This window comes from Ursus americanus, chromosome 27 (genome assembly GCF_024610735.1).
Source record: "Ursus americanus isolate L20-20 chromosome 27, mUrsAme1.1.p, whole genome shotgun sequence".
NCBI lineage: Eukaryota > Metazoa > Chordata > Mammalia > Carnivora > Ursidae > Ursus > Ursus americanus.
Genome location: NC_142153.1, coordinates 40,766,478 through 40,784,987, shown reverse-complemented (window position 1 = coordinate 40,784,987; position 18,510 = coordinate 40,766,478). Strand labels below are relative to the sequence as shown.

Below are 18,510 nucleotides of genomic sequence, written 5' to 3'. Positions count from 1 at the left end.
GGTTTAAGTCTCCTTCTATGATGTGGGGGTATGCCTGGCTGTTTATATTGTCAAGTTAGAAGTTACATCCTCTATTCAACTAGTCGTCACATAAATCTAAGTCGCAGATCACAGGAAGGAATTTATTATAATTTCTGGTTTTTCCAATTGAAACACATACAGTTACGATTTCAAAACACCTGACTCCTTAAATCTACATTCCTCTGCCACGCTCTCTGAAACATGGTTCCACCCTTGGCAGCATCCCTGTGACCATTTAAAACCAAGTTTATGCCTCCCTCCCTTCCATCTTACTGTTCATTCTGCCACCTGCCTCCTCACTCAACAAAATCCTACTCACCTTTGAAAGGTCTGATCCTCGACCATGCAGCCTTTTGTTTAGGTCCATCTTTGATAGTCCCTTCCTACCCTAACTCTTCTTGCCCTATCTTCTACAACTTAGCTCATATCCTATTGTGCCCCCTCGTGCTTAGCACAGGGCGAGGCACATGTAGCTGTTCCATGAATACTATTTTTCCAACAGCTTTATTAATAGATAATTCATATACCATAAAATTCACCTGTTTTAAAAATATAATTCAATTGATGAGGGAACAGAAGGCCAGCTGAGGACAAAGCAGAAACTGACACCCCCCCCCCCCATGGGATGTATGTGACATTCCTCAGGCTCTCCTGGCTGCCCTAAAGGACAAAGAAATAGTTAACCTACAGAGACCACAATCCCTCAGTTTACAAATGTCTTAGCAGTTTACAAGAACAAAGCATTTCTACAATAACCTAGCTTCCGGAAGGGAATGTAGATACAATTAAATGTCCTTATAATCTGCAGCCTCCAGGAAGTTCCCAACCATCTTAATGTTAACGCCTTGCTAGAGGGAACAACAACCTTAACTTGACAATAGCAAGGCTTCCGGTATCCTGCGAATCTTCTTTAACATATGAAAGTATTTTCTCAACCTTCCTTTTTCCTTACCTCCCCCAACCCCATAGTATATAATCAGCCCCCCCTCACAACCCCGGTGCAGCAGCTCTTTCTGCCCACGGGTCCTGTCCCTGTGCTTTAATAAACCACCAATTTTGCACCAAAGACGCCTCAAGAATTCTTTCTTGGTCGTCGGCTCCGGACTCCACCCACTGAACCTCACCTGTATCTCACAACCTCATCACAATGATTCTTAGTAAAAACTTACAGAGTTGGGCAATCATTACCACATTCCAATTTTAGAATATTTTCATCATCCCAAAATCTCTTGCACCGCTTACAGTTACTCCCCATTCCCACCCCTAGCTCCAGACAACCACTAGTCCGCTCTCCGCCTCCACAGACGGCAAGAAGTAATCTTTCTCTTCGTAGGGAGCGTCGTTACATTTGCCAACGGCCACCATCACCTACTACTGAGTTCCCTTTATAAATAACCTAAGGTAGACGTTTGAATAATTAGACATTGTTAAATAAATGTCATTGAAAACCCCCCTCCTCACTAACAACTTGATAGCATTTATTTCTTATAACAATCAAAAAGGTGTCATTTTTAGGTAAAATCTAAATTCCTAGGTTGATTTTAAACTCAATGTTGATTCAGCTGGAATTCGTTTCAAAAGTGAAAAACAGGAAGAAGAAGATGGAGTAAACAGATAACATGATGGCACCTTGAGAGCATTCAAACAAGTCACTTTACTCTTGGAAATTAAATAGGTCAGACAAACATCCTTTTCTGCACTTCCCTTGTTTTGAACCCCAGGGATGAGGACTCCTGAGAACAATTATAAAGGACAGCTTGCAGAAGTTCAGGATGTTTCTTCCTGTGTAGGTCAGACACAAGTCAAGCCTTATACCTTTTATTAGCTTAACTTACATTCAGTTAATGGGTTATCTCCTGTGCATCTTCTCATCTATTCAGCAACTTCAAAAAATTACCTTTGAACTCAATTTAAATTGTGGCCATTTGATCAACTATCTTTTAAGCAAATAAATAAGAGAATGAAAGCCTTTTCACAAACTGATGGAACATTAATTCATAATAAAAATTCACTTGGAAGTATTTTAATGAAATTGAGACCATTGATACATAGATAACACATAAAGCACATCAAGAAAAATCGTAATTGTGAATTTTAATTTGGCATCATAAACGTTTAATTTAATTAAATTTATTTATTTATTTATAGTTTATGATTCCAAAATAAAATAAAATTATTTCACAGGCAGAAACATATTTTAACAAAAAGAGCTATAAAACAAGTGTCTCGTGTGCAAGGGTGATGTCTAAAGGGAACGTGAAAGAGTCCTCCACACATTCACATCGTTGAGAGACTACAGACTCTTTCGGAACCAGCAATACAGCGGATACTACTTTCAGGATTCAGTGAGCTTAGCCCTGAGAATACTGAACTATTTAAAGTTCCAAAATGCAACACCTCAAATGCTCCCTAAATTTAGCAAACAGGTGTATCTAATATGGAAATTAACTCAGCTTATCATTTCAACCCTCTCTTATATTTGAATACCAGAACTATAAAGGTTTTAAAAAGCTGTTCTTGTCTATTTCCAATAATTCCTTTCAGTGTAAGACAAAAATAAAATTTAAATTAATAGTCTTTCTAGAGAAGGACTAACATGTACATAGCATATTATCTTATGACATGATAATCTATTTCATGTGAATGCATTATACCATAGTCATCATTAATTATATGGGATTATTTAAGATTTTGTTTATGACCATAATTTTCAAGATCAGGAGTCAAAGAATCCCAGTGGGACCAAATGATTTGACCAGAGCCATCGCCTGAGTCTGTGACCAAGAGAAAAGAATATTTTATTTCCACAAAACCGATCTACTAATTAACCTTCAGGAAGCAAGCTTTTCTGTAATCTTTTTTTTTTTTTTTTTTGGTGATACTTTTAAGTGAGAGAATTGTTTCTTCTAACACCTATAGCAGAAACCCAAATATCGGGAAAGTATTTATTAAAGTATGTATTTTACTAAGTAATCACAATGAACCACAAGTAGTTTTCTGACCGTGAATCTGTACATTAAGGTGGGATTAACACTTCACAAAATCAACAGTGACACAGGCACCACTAAATTGAAAGCTTTCCAACTGAAAAAGTACTATACCTAAGCTTTTAAAAACTGGGGTATGTATTTTACTCTTTTACAGCTGAAATGGCATTGTATCTACTAAAACAATTATCTCTTATTCTACTCTGAGTGCATCCAAAAAAAACCCAAATATAATTATCAGAAATCTTCCCATAATTCTAACCTTTCTTTAAATGAGGAATATTTTAAAACTTTCTTAAGTTGTCATAGACCTCAGTAACCAACTGTATATTCATTTGTAGAAGATATTCTTATATGTTCGTTTTGGGTCCAATTAACTCAGGTGGTAATAAAAGGTCTGCGATAGAGAGATAAAAGAGACAGAATTGTGGGACAATACTCTCTAAATATGAATAAAGAAATTTACATTATTTTCAAATAAAGCCTAAATTGACTACAAAACTTTTTAAGTTGCGAATGTTACTCCTCTGTTACCTTAGTCTTGAAATAAATTTAATGTATTGAATTTCTGGACCCAAGCGCTACCTGCAATTTATGATGAAAGGCGTTTACCCGTTCTTTCTGAACTGGCCAGTTCAAGATGCAGTGAGATTTAAACATCCCTCTTCGCAAACAGAGTGCATGGTTCAGTTTATAATCTGGGATCTCCTCAAGAAAGATCAATATAATCGAATCCAGATTTTGTTCAATAGCTTGTTGAACTGCTTGGTGCACCTTGAATCTAGGGGGAAAAATTATTGAAATACTTTATTTATTAGTATATAGTTTTTAACAGCCAAAAGCTCTCACATCCTCCTTAAATTTGTTTTTATCTCTCCCTGATAATCAGGTTACTTTTTAAGAAACTTATTTGTAAAATTCTTTGAGTTGTGAGTCATAATGTAAGTAACATTTAAAAGCTCAATCAAAAAATAAGTACACACATAAAATTTCACAATGTTCACTTACCTTTTGCATAATGGATCTTTTAATAGATTCTGTGTTATAACAAAAATAGTTTTTCTGCTCCTCTTGATGCTATTAACAATTGATTCAAGTTCAAGGACACCTGCCTCAAAGTCCCTCTCTTCAAGACAAAACTTGAGAGTTTGATCTTTTTCCTCCATTGGAAAGAAGTGTTCCCAGACCCAATCCCTATCTTTATAGGCATGAATTATATAAGCTGCATATTCAAACTGCTCTGGCTGTCTGTCTATTTCTTTGAAACCAAGAATTCGATGCACTAAAACATTCCAATAAAAAGATATCCTCCAGCCTTCAAAATGGATGAGCAGTACGATAAAGATAAAAATCAACGAGACACTGGTATTTATTATGAAAAAGAGCTCAAAGGGAGCACTGTCTTTGCAGGGTGATACATCAAAAAGCATCACGGGGAAGCCATGATACTGAGGTGGAGTATTGCAGAGGTAATGGCTTGATAGTTCAGAGATGTTGGTATGGGTCCTGTTAATCCAATTAACAAACCAGGCAATACTTTCACAGGTACAATCAAACGGATTAAAGCTCATATCTAAATTACTCAGGTTCCTGAAGGCTGGCCCAAAAACATTCTTCTGAACCGATGTTATGAGATTCTTCTGAAGGTTCAATGACTTTAGAGATGTCTGATCATCAAAGACAGATGGTGGAAATATGTTTAAATTATTCAATCCTAGATCAATGCTCTTTAATTCAAATAAGTCCTTGAATACCTCTGCTGGGATCTCATCAAAGCCATTAGACTCTAAGTTAAGAATGTGGAGGTGAGAAAGACCCTTTAGAAAATGAACAGGACCGCCGGGGTTTGCATGTTTCCATAGCCTTGCTAAGTTGTTATGCTGCAAATCGAGAATTTCTAGCTTCTCAAGACCCTCCAACAGTTCAGCATTTATGTTGGCTATGTTGTTGTTGCTTAGATCCAGAAGAGTCAAGTTCCGAAGAGGATGAAAAGGTGAAGGGGAGCTGTCCACATTTCGAAGGGCCACTCTTCGGAGCATCAGTCGTCGGAGGCTAGGAACCAATGCAAAAGAGCTGCTGGTCAGTTGTAGGCATTTGTTGTAGGAAAGGTAGATTTCAACAATATTTTCTAGACCTCTCCATTCTTGGCCCGTGAGTTCTTGCCCGATTTCATTAAGGCCAAGGTCGAGTACCTGTAGGTGGCCCAACCAAAAAAAGGCACTGCTCTCTATTTTTGAGATTTTGTTTTTGGTTAGATTGAGTGTGACTAAAGGAGACTGAGCAAGGGACAAAAAGGTTTCATTGGTTAAAGTCCGCAAACTTGCGAAGGAGTTGGAAAGACTTAAGTGTTTCAGCTTTATCAGTCCCGTGAACATATTGCTGTTTATGCCTGGAAAGTTGTTGTCTTCCATGTTAAGATACTCCAGACATTTTAGCCACTGAAAGGAAAAATCATCAATCTTGGGATGCGAAGCAAGGGAAATGCTTTGTTTAGCAAAAGAGTGTCGCAGATCCAGGTATCTCACATTGAGAAGCCCATAAAAGGAGTGAGAAAACAAATGCTCTATATTATTATACTCCAGGAAGAAATATTCTAGATGTGGAAGCCAAGCAAGGGACTCATTCTCAATCACATTTAAGTTATTGTGGGAAAGATCGAGCACGGTGAGATTTGTGTGCTTTAGGCCAACGAAAGTCATACTGCTTGTTCTGTACAGCTGGGTGTTGCTCAGGGACAGATTCTGAATGCTTGTGTTTGACAGTTCCAAGCAAAGCTTCTCTGTGAGGCTGGGGGTCAGTTGAGCGTTGTTCAGAGAGAGGCCAAATAATTTTCCGATTGCACGAAAACATCCTGGAGAGAACTAAAGGTAGAGGGGAAAGGAGGTTAATAACCAAAACACAGTGGCATCTGCATTACTCTTGAAAAGCGTAAACCATTCTTTACTCAGTCCCTTTCCCCTCACCATCTTCTCCGCACGTCCTCCCCACCCCTCCACTGCACAGCTCCTCACTCTGTGCCTGCGACGCCCACCTCCCGTTCCAGCCCCTTCCCTTTCCTGGCCACTGCTTATCTTCCACCCAGCCTTTAAGTGCCTCCTCTTCAGGGGGGTCTTCCCTGACCTCCAAGTCTAGGCTAGGCCCCTGGTGCCTTTACTTGATCAGATTGAGTGTAATTGTAATTAATAAGCTATTTGTAAAGTCACCACTGGGGCGGATCCTGTTTCTGTCTTGATGACCACTGCTCTCAATGAACACATGAAATGAATGGGTGGATTGTCTTACGAAACAGTGACTCACGCTTGCCCTTCTGTGACTCTGAGTCCAGCCTTGCTCTTTGTCTTTCCGTATGGTTTTCTCCTGACTTTACTTCATGATAGTGCCTCCAGCTCCCTTCTGCTCTGCCCCCACTCCCTCACCAGAAGCCTTGGCTGCTGTGGGATTCAGCACCAGAACGAGAGAACAGAAGGCAGGAGAGAAGGTATCCAGAGAGGGGAGCAGCCAGTCCTGGGCGGTGGTTCAACACCAGGAGAGCAAAGAGGCTCCGACTCCTACCATGTGTCATTTGTGAGATGTTCGGGCTAATGGAAGAAAAGGCAAAAATGGGGAAGAAAGTATACTTTACCCTAAGTAAAGCGAATTGGACTACGAAGCAGGAAATTGTTTAATTAGGATGAACTTACATGATAGCACTATTTTACAGTAATCCAAATTGAGTTTTTTAATAATTCCTCATGATATGGAGAATGTTCATGATATGATATTACTTTTAAGTGGCAGGATACACTGTCGCCTCAGGGAGGCAATACGGAACAGCTGTCAAGAGCATGGGCTCTACCACTGCCAGAAACCCAGTTCCGTCACCAGATAATCACTTGTGAGACCTTGGGCACGTTCCTCAACCCTTCCTCATCTCAACTTACCCTTGTGTAAAATGATAAGAATAAGTTAGTTACAGGATTATGTAAAAAAAAAAATAGATAGATAGATAGATAGATAGATAGATAGATAGATGAATATAGAACTTCTCACGGTGCCTGACACACAGTGTATTTTGAATTTTAGTCTGAATTTTGCCTGCTGTTGTTTTTTTCTTATTATCACTTGGAGAAAAGTTGGTGATAAAAATACCCAAATGCTAACATTGGCTGTCTCTGGACTATGGGCTTTGGATGAGTTTTATCTTCCCCACCCTCGTCACTTACATATTTTATAAAACTTCTACAATAAATGTTCTAAATAAAAAATGTTATTCAAAACTTAGCATGAATATTGCATAAAATGTTCATTTGTTGTTTGTTTGTATTTTATTATCTCAGGACCAAGACACAGTCTATTTTTATTCTGAAAATTAACACAGCTTTTAAAAATCTGACTTAGCTTCTAATTTCCAATATTCTTATTCTCAGCCTGTAAAGGAATAAAATACAGACATACCTGCATATGAAAGTAGTTAATGAATGGAATATCATGGATCCAAAGAGAAGGTAGTTAGGTATATTCCATTATAAGAGGATTTTTATAATATAATGCTAGTTGTCATTTATGCAGCACTTACATGCCAGACACTGAATTCTTTACCTTATAGCCTATGACGTAGTGTTATTATCATGCCAATTTTACAGCTGGGGAACTGAAGCATAAAGAACCTGAATAATATGCCTGATTACACAATTACTAGGAGAGAAAGCCCAGCTTCGGAGTAGCTAACCCAATCTAAAGCCCGTGCTCCTAACTCTCATGCTATTTTAATTCTTTCAGAGATTTTGTGGGATAAATAGTATTGTTTCAACTTTACAAGTGAGGAAACTAAGACCCAGAGAGCTTAAGTAGGTTCCCCAAGGTCCAAGTACTGGCCTGTAATCGGAACAGGGATTTTAACCCACTTCTGTACACAGCAGAGCCCCAGCTCCTAATTGCTACCAGACTCTCCCTTTTGTGGGGATGATATCAATGGCCCCAAGCAGGAAGTATGAAGGATTTCTGGAAGACATGGCTACAATTATCACCCCTTTCTCTAGGGAAACTTTAGACACAGTTAGGGACTGCCCACACTGAAAGGTAGAACACAAAATTATTTTACCTTACTTCTTACCTCTTTAATTGGATTTGATGACAACTCTAATTTTTTTAAAGAAGAATTACCAAGGAAATCAAGTTCTTCAGGTCTCAGTACATTAATTTTATTATTTGATAACAGAAGCTCTTGGAGATTTTCCAGTTGGAGCTGACTTCCTAATTTAGTAGATGATAAACCATTATGAGATAGGTCTAATTTTATTAAATTCTGAGAAAGAAAAAAGATGTATGGAAGTTAGTCTTGCCTCCAAAAATAGTTCCTTTAAATGTACCTGAATCTTAGAAATAACTTAGAAATAACAGCAAAAATGTCACCTCTCTATTATTCTATAGAAAACTGACAGTAGGAGTAATGAAAAATCTTTGTTGTGACTGAAAATACCATTGTTCAAAGGGTTTTGTTTCTTACTTCAAGAATCACTTAAAAAAAGAATCATTTTATTTCTCTTACCAAAATAAAAGGACTTAAGCTTATTTATTCATGGTGTAAGGAGTATTCACAATAAGCATTTATTTATAATAAGCGTTTCTTTATGTTGTAAGGAGTATTTGTGTGGCTTAACCAATAGAGTGTCTTGCATCAGCCTTGAAACTAAACAACAGAAAAAAGGAGAAAAAACTATCTTCTTAAACAAGTATGAGCAGAACTCTGCTGTCCATGAAATCCTAAAAAGATTTCTTATTGAGAAAGATTGGTAGTTATGTAAATTTTGCATCATGGCCAGTACAGAATATTCATTTTTTGTTTGTTTTGTCAGTTCTATGGAATATTTTACCACCCAAGTGCTACTTTTTAACACATAAACTTCCACTCGAGTTAAAGGTAATGAAAAGCTGATATGTATTAGGGCAGAATTTTATGTAATGCATATTAAAGAGAGTAAGACTTTTATTTATGTTTTAAAAATAAAACAACATTTTGCCAAGGATTACTCTAACCAGAATTTAAGGTCTTTGTGTCCAAAGATACTTCATCAAGTTCAGAATCTAAGGAGGCACAAGAAAGAATTTTCAAATCACTAGCAAGCAAATCATTTTATAAATATTTCTAAGCATATTTAAGTTTGTACACTCCTCTTGACATATGAGGTCAAAGAATGCCAGATTTTCTAGGTCCGTAAAATGAAGAAAACAAAGAGTTTTAAAAATGGCTTTGGTGTAAGAAAAGTACTTTATAATTGTTGCAGATTGAGAGACAATAACATACATTTTCAAAGATGCAAAATTCAAGCAAAGTACTGAAAAAAAAGATGGTGGCCATTGGTAAAGCAATATTGTGAGAAGATTTCCTAAATCAAGAGTATGTAATTTTTAACTGAACAATTTGCTTTAGCATCCATCAATTTGTTAACTTCATTTAAGTCAGAATTTGGATATGCCATTTTTGTATTACTCCAGTTACTAAATCAGCAGCATTGAGAGTTTTATTTGCTGTGTTCCTCATGGTATATTCTGGTTCTTTTCTGGTTATGACAGATCATATTCTTCTTTGATCTCTACCTCTTGTATCGAAGTCGAATTTTTAATGGGAGGGAACAAGAGAGGCAAAGTTCCTTAAAACTAAGACTGAAATTGATTTAAGATGTTATTTTCCCTTTTGAAAACATTTTCAAACATAAATGGCCATACTTGTATGTGGGGTCCCCCTCTTCCCACTTCGGTAAGATTGATTTTCTTATTCTTCCCCCTTGATATTTAGACACAAAATCTAAAGATTCATAAGTGACTTGAAAACTTGACGTGAGATAACATATTTTTAATTTCTTATATGGAGATGAAACTTGTGATCTTACCTTCAGGTTTTGAAAGGGATTATTTTGAATATTCTTGATTGAATTGGACATTAGATGGAGCTCAGTCAAATTCGTACAGAAGACAAAAGTTTGATCTGAAAGATGAGAGAGCTCATTGTGCTGGAGGTTCAACATTTCCAACAGGGGGAGTTTTTGGCACAATTCTGGTTCCAGTTTTGAGATGGTGTTAAATCCTCCATCCAAGATAGTAAGTTGGCTATATCTTGTAAAATTGGCAGGTGGCAATCTTCTGAGCTGATTATGGGTGAGATTCAACACTGTTATGTTTGCTGGGAGGTCATCAGGCACTTGAGTCAACTTCAGATGACTGCAGTCAGCTACTTCGTGCTTAACGACACATTTATTGGTAGAGGCTGTACACAGCATCCAAAAGGGCAACAGTCCCAAAAAGAAGTGGATATGAAAAGGTAAACTCTGGTTCATGATTCTCCCCTCTAAAAGAAACGTAAAGAAGTAAGAGACAGGGACGCCTGGGTGGTTCAGTCGTTAAGCGTCTGCCTTTGGCTCAGGGCGTGATCCTGGCGTTCTGGGATCCAGCCCCACATCGGGCTCCTCTGCTGGGAGCCTGCTTCTTCCTCTCCCACTCCCCCTGCTGGTGTTCCCTCTCTCGCTGGCTCTCTCTCTGTCAAATAAATAAATAAAATCTTAAAAAAAAAAAAAAAGAAGAGACAATATTAGTAACATAGACTTTCATAGGCATTGGTATATTCCTTGTAAAAAAGACAACCAAATGCGACTATGTATGATCTCTTTACTCACAACTTCTATGCTATACAAGCATGTAGTATACAAGCAATACATCAAATGGAAATAATTCAAATAGCACAGAAAAGTAAAAAAATGGAGCATACAAACTCCCTCTTCACTCTTCACCTCCACCCCAGTTTCAATGCAATGTCTTGTTGAAAGAAGCCCAGTATGTGATTTTGTTTCTATAACACCAAGATCAATTACCTTCTTAATCATACTCTTGGGTAAATGGCTAGTTTGGAGGGATATGTCTGACACCTGCTATTTGGTTATCATCTTGGAATCCATTCCACCATATTCCTGGGTTAATGCCACTATCATGGATTTCAGTACCTTCTTTCTTGAAATATTTTTGACTAAAGTATCTCCTTGAGTACCTCTTCCCCCACTTTCCCCAAAATATTTATAGGAGGTTTTATCTTCCAAGTTCTTGAATATCTGTTTTTGTTCTTTTGTTATATGATTTTGACATGTAGGGTATTTGAGGTTCAAAATACTTTTTATGCAAAATCATGAAGGCATTATTCCATTGTCTTCTAATATCCATTGCTGCTAAAAAGAAATCATGCCCACCTGGTTTTCTTTCCTTTATATAAAGGATACCTTTATTTTATTCTGTTTTTTCTTTGGAAGTATCTTTTCTTTATTCTTGGTAATGTAAAATTTCCGAAGGATATTTCATGCTAAATCTTTCCTCTAAAACGTAGCTATAAACTCTCAGCCATTTTCAATCTGAAGACTCATGTCTTCCTTCAATTTTTAGATTTCTTTTTCTATTATTATTTGGATTATTTCCACTCTTTCTTTTCCTGTGTTCTCTCCTTTGGAGCCACTTTTAGGTAAACGCTGGCCCTTCTGTGTGATCTCATTTAAAGTTCCCTTTCAGAGGCACCTGGGTGGCTAGTTGGTTAAGCATCCACCTCTTGGTTTTTTTAAGCATCCAACATGGCTCAGGTCATGATCTCAGGGTTCTGGGATCCAGCCTTGTGTCGGGCTCTGTGCTCAGCGGGGAGTCTGTTTAAGGATTCTCTCCCTCTTCTCCTCTCCACCACTTTCATTCTTTTTTTTTTTTTAAAGATTTTATTTATTTATTTGACAGAGATAGAGACAGGCAGCGAAAGAGGGAACACAAGCAGGGGGAGTGGGAGAGGAAGAAGCAGGCTCATAGCGGAGGAGCCTGATGTGGGGCTCGATCCCAGAACGCTGGGATCACGCCCTGAGCCGAAGGCATACGCTTAACCGCTGTGCCACCCAGGCGCCCCCCACCACTTTCATTCTTGCTCTCTATCTCTCTCTAAAATAAATAAATCTTAAAAAAAAAATAAAGTTTCCTTTTACAGTCTACCTTTTTATCTTTTTATTCTGTATTTCTAGATATAAGTTCAGCTTTTTGTATCAGGATTTGTATTATACATACTTTTTAAATTTTAGTAATTATATTTTAAATACATACAGAACAGTATACAAATCATGAATGTACAGGTTGTTGAATTTTCATCAAGAGCATGTCAGTGCATTTACCACTCATAGGAGGAAATAGAGCACAATGAGCCCCCACAAACCTACCTCATGCTTCTGCCCAGCCACCGCCTCCTCCTTCCCTAGACAAGCGCTTCATTATGTCATACACAAAAAGACTAAGTTACTTGCTTTTGTATTACATGTTAATGGAGTTCTGCATATGTAACACTGTATGCCTTCTTTTTTGACTCCATATTAGGTTTGTGGGCTTGATCCACATCTTGTCCTATAGCAGCATTTGCTCATTTCCATTCATACAGAATATGGCTCTACCACAGTTGTTTTTTACTAGCATTTTTTTTTTTATTACATTATGTTAGTCACCATACAGTACATCCCTGGTTTCTGATGCAAGGTTCGATGATTCATTAGTTGCGTATAACACCCAGTGCACCATGCAATACGTGCCCTCCTTAATACCCATCACCTGTCTATCCCATTCCCCATCCCCTCCCCTCTGAAGCCCTCAGTTTGTTTCTCATAGTCCATAGTCTCTCATGCTTCATTCCCCGTTCTGATTACCCCCCCTTTCTTTATCCCTTTCTTCCCCTACCGATCTTCCTAGTTCTTATGTTCCATAGATGAGAGAAACCATATGATAATTGTCTTTCTCTGCTTCACTTATTTCACTTAGCATTATCTCCAGTCCCGTCCATGTTGCAGCAAATGTTGAGAAATCGTTTACTAGCATTTTTAATGAAAAGTCCTAAACAACAGCACAATTCACAGAATTTTACAGTGAACACTCTTCTGTTATCATATATCTACTCATCTATCCATCCTCTATCCACCAGTTCCCCAAAGTATACTGCAACATCAGTACCTTTACCACTAAAAGATTGTACATTGCTACTTTCAGTTCAATATTTGTGAAGTTTTTTCTTTTGATATAAAAGTTGCATACAATGAAATGCACAAATCTTTAGGGTATATTCTCTGATTTTGACACCTGTATGCACCTGTGTAACCCAAACCCTAAAGAGTTCCCCCATCCCCTTCCAGTTCATTCTAATCCCTGTCTCCCATAGACCATCATAGCTCTGACTTTTTTCTACTATAGTGTTGTGTGATTTATAACTTCCTATCAATGGGATCATAGTCACTCTCTTAAATAAGGCTTCTTTTGCTCAAATGATATTTTTGAAGTTCCTCCCTGTTGCATGTTTGGGGAGGTTTTTTTTTTTTTTTAACTAAATAGTATTTTTTAAACTAAATGGCATTCCATTGTATAAATATATCATATTTTATCCATGCTGATATTTTAGACACATAGATTGTGTGAAGTTTTTCACTATTATGAATTAAGTTACTATGAACATATTTGTACATGTTTTTATGGACATATATACTTGATTTCTTTGGGGGCAATTTTTATTTTATTTCATTTTTAAGTTATTTATTTATTTATTTATTTATTTGACAGAGAGAGAGAGATAGAGACAGCCAGAGAGAGAGGGAACACAAGCAGGGGGAGTGGGAGAGGAAGAAGCAGGCTCCCAGTGAAGAAGCCCGATATGGGGCTCAATCCCAGGACTCTGGGATCACGCCCTGAGCTGAAGGCATAGACGCTTAACGACTGAGCCACCCAGGAGCCCCTCTTTGGGGTAATTACTCATGACTGGAATTGTTGGGCATTTGGTAAGGTAGAGTATAGTTACTTTTATAAGAAACTGCCAGATCTTTTAGAAAAGTTTGTACCATTTTACACTCCCACCAACATCTTTACCAACATTTGGTACTATTATTTTTCAGTCATTCTGGTGAGTGTGTAGCAATACCTCATTATGGTTTTAATTTTCATTTCCTTGATGACTAATGACATTTAAAATTTTTTTATGTGCTTATTATCCATTTATATATCTTCACTTGTATATTTGAATATTCCACTCATTTTTTAAATTAGGTTATTTCTTATTTCTTATTGAATTCTTATTTATTATTGAGTTCTTTTTTTTATGTACATATGTATCAGTCCATTGTCAGATTTATACTTGCGAGTATTTTCTCCCATCTTGTGGGTTACCTATTCATTTTCCTTTTTTTTTTTTTAAAGATTTTATTTATTTATTTGACAGAGAGAGAGACAGCCAGCGAGAGAGGGAACACAAGCAGGGGGAGTGGGAGAGGAAGAAGCAGGCACCTAGCAGAGGAGCCTGATGTGGGACTGGATCCCAGAATGCCAGGATCACGCCCTGAGCCGAAGACAGACGCTTAACGACTGAGCCACCCAGGCGCCCCTACCTATTCATTTTCCTAATGAATGATAATATCTTCATAAGTATGATCAAGTCTAATTTATCATTTTTTTTTATTATTACTGCTTTCTGTGTCCTGCCTAAGAAACTTTGCCTACTCCCAAAGTATTCTTTTTTAAAAAAAGATGTGTGGTTTTAGGTGTTAGGTTAAGGCCTCTGATCTCTCGTTAATAAAACATTGTGTGCGATGTGAGGGAGGAGTCAAGGTTCATTTTTTCAGTTGCACACCCAGTTTGTCAGACTTTTTTTTCCTTTCCCCCACTGGATTGCTTCAGTATCCTTCTTAAAAACGAAGTAAGTGTGGCTGGATTTAAGTGTGGGTCTATATCTGGGCTCATCACTCTCTTACACAGAAATATTTGTCAGTTCTTACACCAACACCACATTGTTTTGGTTACTGTGGCCTTAGAGTAAACCTTGAATTCAGAAGTGTAAATCCTTCTCTTTGTTATTCTTTTCCTAGATTGCTTTTTCCATGCCATGATTGATGGGAATTATCTGAAATAATTTTACTTATTATTTAATTAATTTTTCCACCTGACTAGAGTGTAAAGCTATAATAGTAGAGGACATGGTTCTCTTTACTCTGTACTGCTTTACCTGTGTCTAGAAAAATGACTAGAACACACAGAATATTGAATAAATACATGTTGAATGAATAGCTTTCCATGGGCAGTTAATCAGCTCAAGAAAACCTCTCTTACCTCCATAAATGGTCACAACTTTATTTTGGTGGAATATGTACCTAATGCAATAGTCTCTGGTATGATCATTTACCTAGTTTCACTTTCAGATATTTTAAAAAATCAAATACATCTTCAATGTATGGAGATGGATCAATAAAAATGATATTTAAATAAGTTAGGTTTTCCATAAGATCTAAAAGTCATGTTATAAGAGGAGTTCCAGATAAGTTTTAAAGAATAAAATCATTTTAGAGGATTAATTGTAGGAAAATAGAACTAGTGTGAGTATTCATAATTGTTCTAATCAGCTTTTAAAATATAGTGGTTTTACTTTTATTCTAATCTAGTTCTCAGAAACAGAAGAAAAGTTAGTTTCTATTAATTATTTTATGGCCTTTATAATACTGGCACAAAGTATTGTTAAAGCCATACACAAGTTTTATAACTACAGGCTATGACAAAGATCACAGCCCGGGCCAGCTAGGATACCCCTCACCAAATTGCTCAGGTACATGAAAAATTTGGAGCTGGATACGATAGATTCTGGAAATCAGGGACTAACTCCCCAAACTTCACTTCTCTGAGATTCTCCCAAACCTCTCTTCCCTGTACCATAAGTGCTTCTACTTCTATTTATCAACTCATACATACAGTCCCTGCAATATATTTCCTTTCTTGTCTGGGTGACATTTATCTCTTCTGGAAGGGCTGTAGATAGAGATCAGAATTACTGAAAAGCACTAATCTATTTACAAAGAATATCCCTGAAGGACTGAAAGACATTCCCAGATCTGAAAATACATTCATCACATGGAAAAGACTCACCAAATGGTAGGCAGGAGGAGTGAAAAAGGAAAATCCACAGAAAGAATCTTATGAAACTTCAGAATGGTGGCTATTCACGAGAAAAAAAATCCTAAAACCTTCAAAGGAGAACATATGATCAATTACTTCCAAAAGAAAAAGGTCCTGAATGATGGAAAACTTTTCATTAGCAGCAGCAGCCACTAGAAAACAATAGTGATGAGCTTTCAAAATGATCAGGGGAGGGGCCCCTGGGTGGCTCAGTCGTTAAGTGTGTGATTCCAGCGTTCTGGGATGGAGCCCCACATCAGGCTCCTCCACTAGGAGCCTGCTTCTTCCTCCCCCACTTCCCCCGCTTGTGTTCCCTCTCTTGCTGGCTCTCTCTCTGTCAAATAAATAAATAAAATCTTTAAAAAAAAAAAAAAATGATCAGGGGAAACAATTTTGAACCTAAAATTTCATTTCCGGCTGAACAACTCAAGATAAGGAGGAAAGCATTTTGAAATATGCAAAGATTCAGTAAGTTTGTAAGTATGCAAACTATGAAAAAGTTATTCAGGAATTTGCTTCAGTGAAACAAATGAAAATACAGTTAGAGGATGAACAGAAGGGAAAAAATTGCTATTGTGTGAAACAGAATAGAAAGCTAACAGGATGGAAAATAGGACTCAGTGGGCCTTGCGATTTTAGAAAGGCCTTCCAGGGTGCATAGAATTACATGTGTCTGTCCAAGTGAGAGAGAATGTTGCACCATGCGGAAGACATGGAGTCTAGAACCAGGCTACTTAGAGCTAACCACTATTTAGTTTGGCTTCTCCGGTTGGGTTTGTACGCCTCACAGTAACCCCCCCCCCATGAATGTACACTGATAACACCCAACTGCAGACACACACCAACACACAATCCTATTGTGAAATTGGGAGGAAACTTCCTGAGCTACTACGGCCCAAGGCTGACTGGGATTTCATCCGACTCGCCTACATTTGCCAGGGCTGCTTTCTGATCTTCCTATTGCACCTCAAGCGCCTTTCTACTTGTCACCTTCCTCCACTTTCCTTTATGAGGTCAAAGAAAGCCACCTTTGTAGTCCCAGCAACACCTGAAGTGTTTTCTCCTTTTCAAGTGCATTATCATAAAGTGCCAGCTCCTGTCTCCTCTCCAGCCAACAAAACTGGGAAAAGGAGAGAAACTTTTTCAAGCTCACAGGGCTCTGTAACTTTAAGACAAAAACAGGATTTTATTTATTTATTTATTTAATGATTTGATAAGAAAGCACACAAGAGCAGGGGGATGGGGAGGGGAGGGGAGGCAGAGGGGCAGAGGGAAAAGCAGACTCCCCACTAAGCAAGGAGCCCCAACTGGGGCTTGATCCCCGAACCCTGGGATCATGACGTGAGCCGAAGGCAGACACTTAACCAATTGAGCCACCCAGGCGCCCCAAAGATAAGAGTTTTTTAAAAGGCAATTGCAAAATGATATCCATAAATTTCCTAATGTGCTTTTCCAGGTCCAGAAATCCACAAAGGAACAAAATTTAATTACTGTATAAAGTATTTTATTGTGTTAATTATAAATTCTTGCTATTACATATATTGAGTTCTGATACGCTTCTCCCCACACTTTATCGCTTCTCTTTCCTTCCATTCTCCTTGTTGATTCTGACTAGATTTCAAGCACCAGATCAAAGAAAGACCAAAGAATGCTAAAACCAACGTGCCGTCCCAGCTCTAGCCAACATGAGAGATCCTAACCCAGTAATAACGTTAAATATATACCTTCATTTGCTCTGATCACAGCTGACCATTCCTTTTTTCATTAGTCCAAATCCAGTCGTTTTCACCAGGGAGGCATGGCAGATTTGCTGCAATCTTGAAAGTGAAACTAAAGAAGAAAAGGAAAAAAAAAAAAAGCAAAGCAAGCTTCTTATAGTTCTTGGATTCTAAGAAGGGAAAAGGGAAAAAAGCACAATATCAGCAAGAGAATATTAAATTGCTTCTTAAAAATGTCTTGCATTTCTGCTTCGGTTACAGTCCCTTCGGTTTCATTAAAAGGGTCACAGATTTAGCAACTGAGAAGTTGAAAAAGTGGGACCTCCCTTGGCCTGGGCAGGGCTAATACTCTAGAGGTTAGCAGATACCTGAGAGCGAATTCCTCTATTTTTTTCCCCAAAGACTGACGCAAAACTGTCAGAACCTAGTAGAGTGTGGTCAGAGTGAGAAAAAACCTCAATCCCTAATCAAAGCTAAATACTTTCACTTCCCTTATCTTCTCAGCAACGCAGAAAGATAAGTAATGCAAGTTAACCTTTTGATCCAAGAAGACACCTAGTTCACAACAGAGAAACTGCCGGCTTCTGCAAAGCCAAAGCCAGTCCTCACTGCTCCAGTTTCCACAGTTAGAGTCTGTTAGGGAGCAAACAGATGTGCCCAGAGAAGTCCAGATTCACCGGTTAGTTCTCAATAAACTTTACTGACTAGTTAAAGGAATGTGCTCTTCAGGAAAAGAACACATCTCTCATTATTGATATAAGAGAATATAATGTTACTAACTATATTATTATACAGTAAAATATAATACTTAGAAGGAACAGTAGAGA

General features: G+C 37.8%; 1 protein-coding gene across 3 annotated transcripts; it reads right to left on the bottom strand.

Moving 5' to 3' along the window:
• Positions 1 to 1,655: 1,655 nt before the first annotated feature.
• On the bottom strand, positions 1,656 to 18,289 carry TLR3 (toll like receptor 3). Of its 3 annotated transcripts, none has more exons than XM_087856546.1 (7): positions 18,219 to 18,289; positions 17,690 to 17,853; positions 15,936 to 16,033; positions 9,878 to 10,542; positions 8,101 to 8,292; positions 4,017 to 5,869; positions 1,656 to 3,789 (listed from the first exon to the last, which is right to left on the bottom strand). In XM_087856546.1, exons 4-7 carry the CDS (start codon positions 10,319 to 10,321, stop codon positions 3,561 to 3,563), a joined length of 2,718 nt encoding a protein of 905 aa, XP_087712672.1. In that variant the 5' UTR covers positions 10,322 to 10,542; positions 15,936 to 16,033; positions 17,690 to 17,853; positions 18,219 to 18,289; the 3' UTR covers positions 1,656 to 3,560. The 3 variants fall into 3 exon arrangements, with proteins under 3 accessions (XP_087712672.1, XP_087712673.1, XP_045641712.1); XM_087856547.1 differs by having other exon boundaries at positions 17,690 to 17,795; XM_045785756.2 differs by lacking the exons at positions 15,936 to 16,033; positions 18,219 to 18,289 and having other exon boundaries at positions 17,690 to 18,040.
• Positions 18,290 to 18,510: the final 221 nt, after the last annotated feature.

Coding starts and splice junctions, on each gene's coding strand:
- TLR3 (XM_087856546.1), bottom strand. CDS start 10,321: ATGAACCAGAGTTTACCTTTTCATATCCACTTCTTTTTGGGACTGTTG. Junction 8,293..9,877: donor ATCCCTTTCAAAACCTGAAG/GTAAGATCACAA, acceptor TTTCTTTCTCAG/AATTTAATAAAATTAGACCT. Junction 3,790..4,016: donor AAAGATCCATTATGCAAAAG/GTAAGTGAACAT, acceptor TTTTCCCCCTAG/ATTCAAGGTGCACCAAGCAG.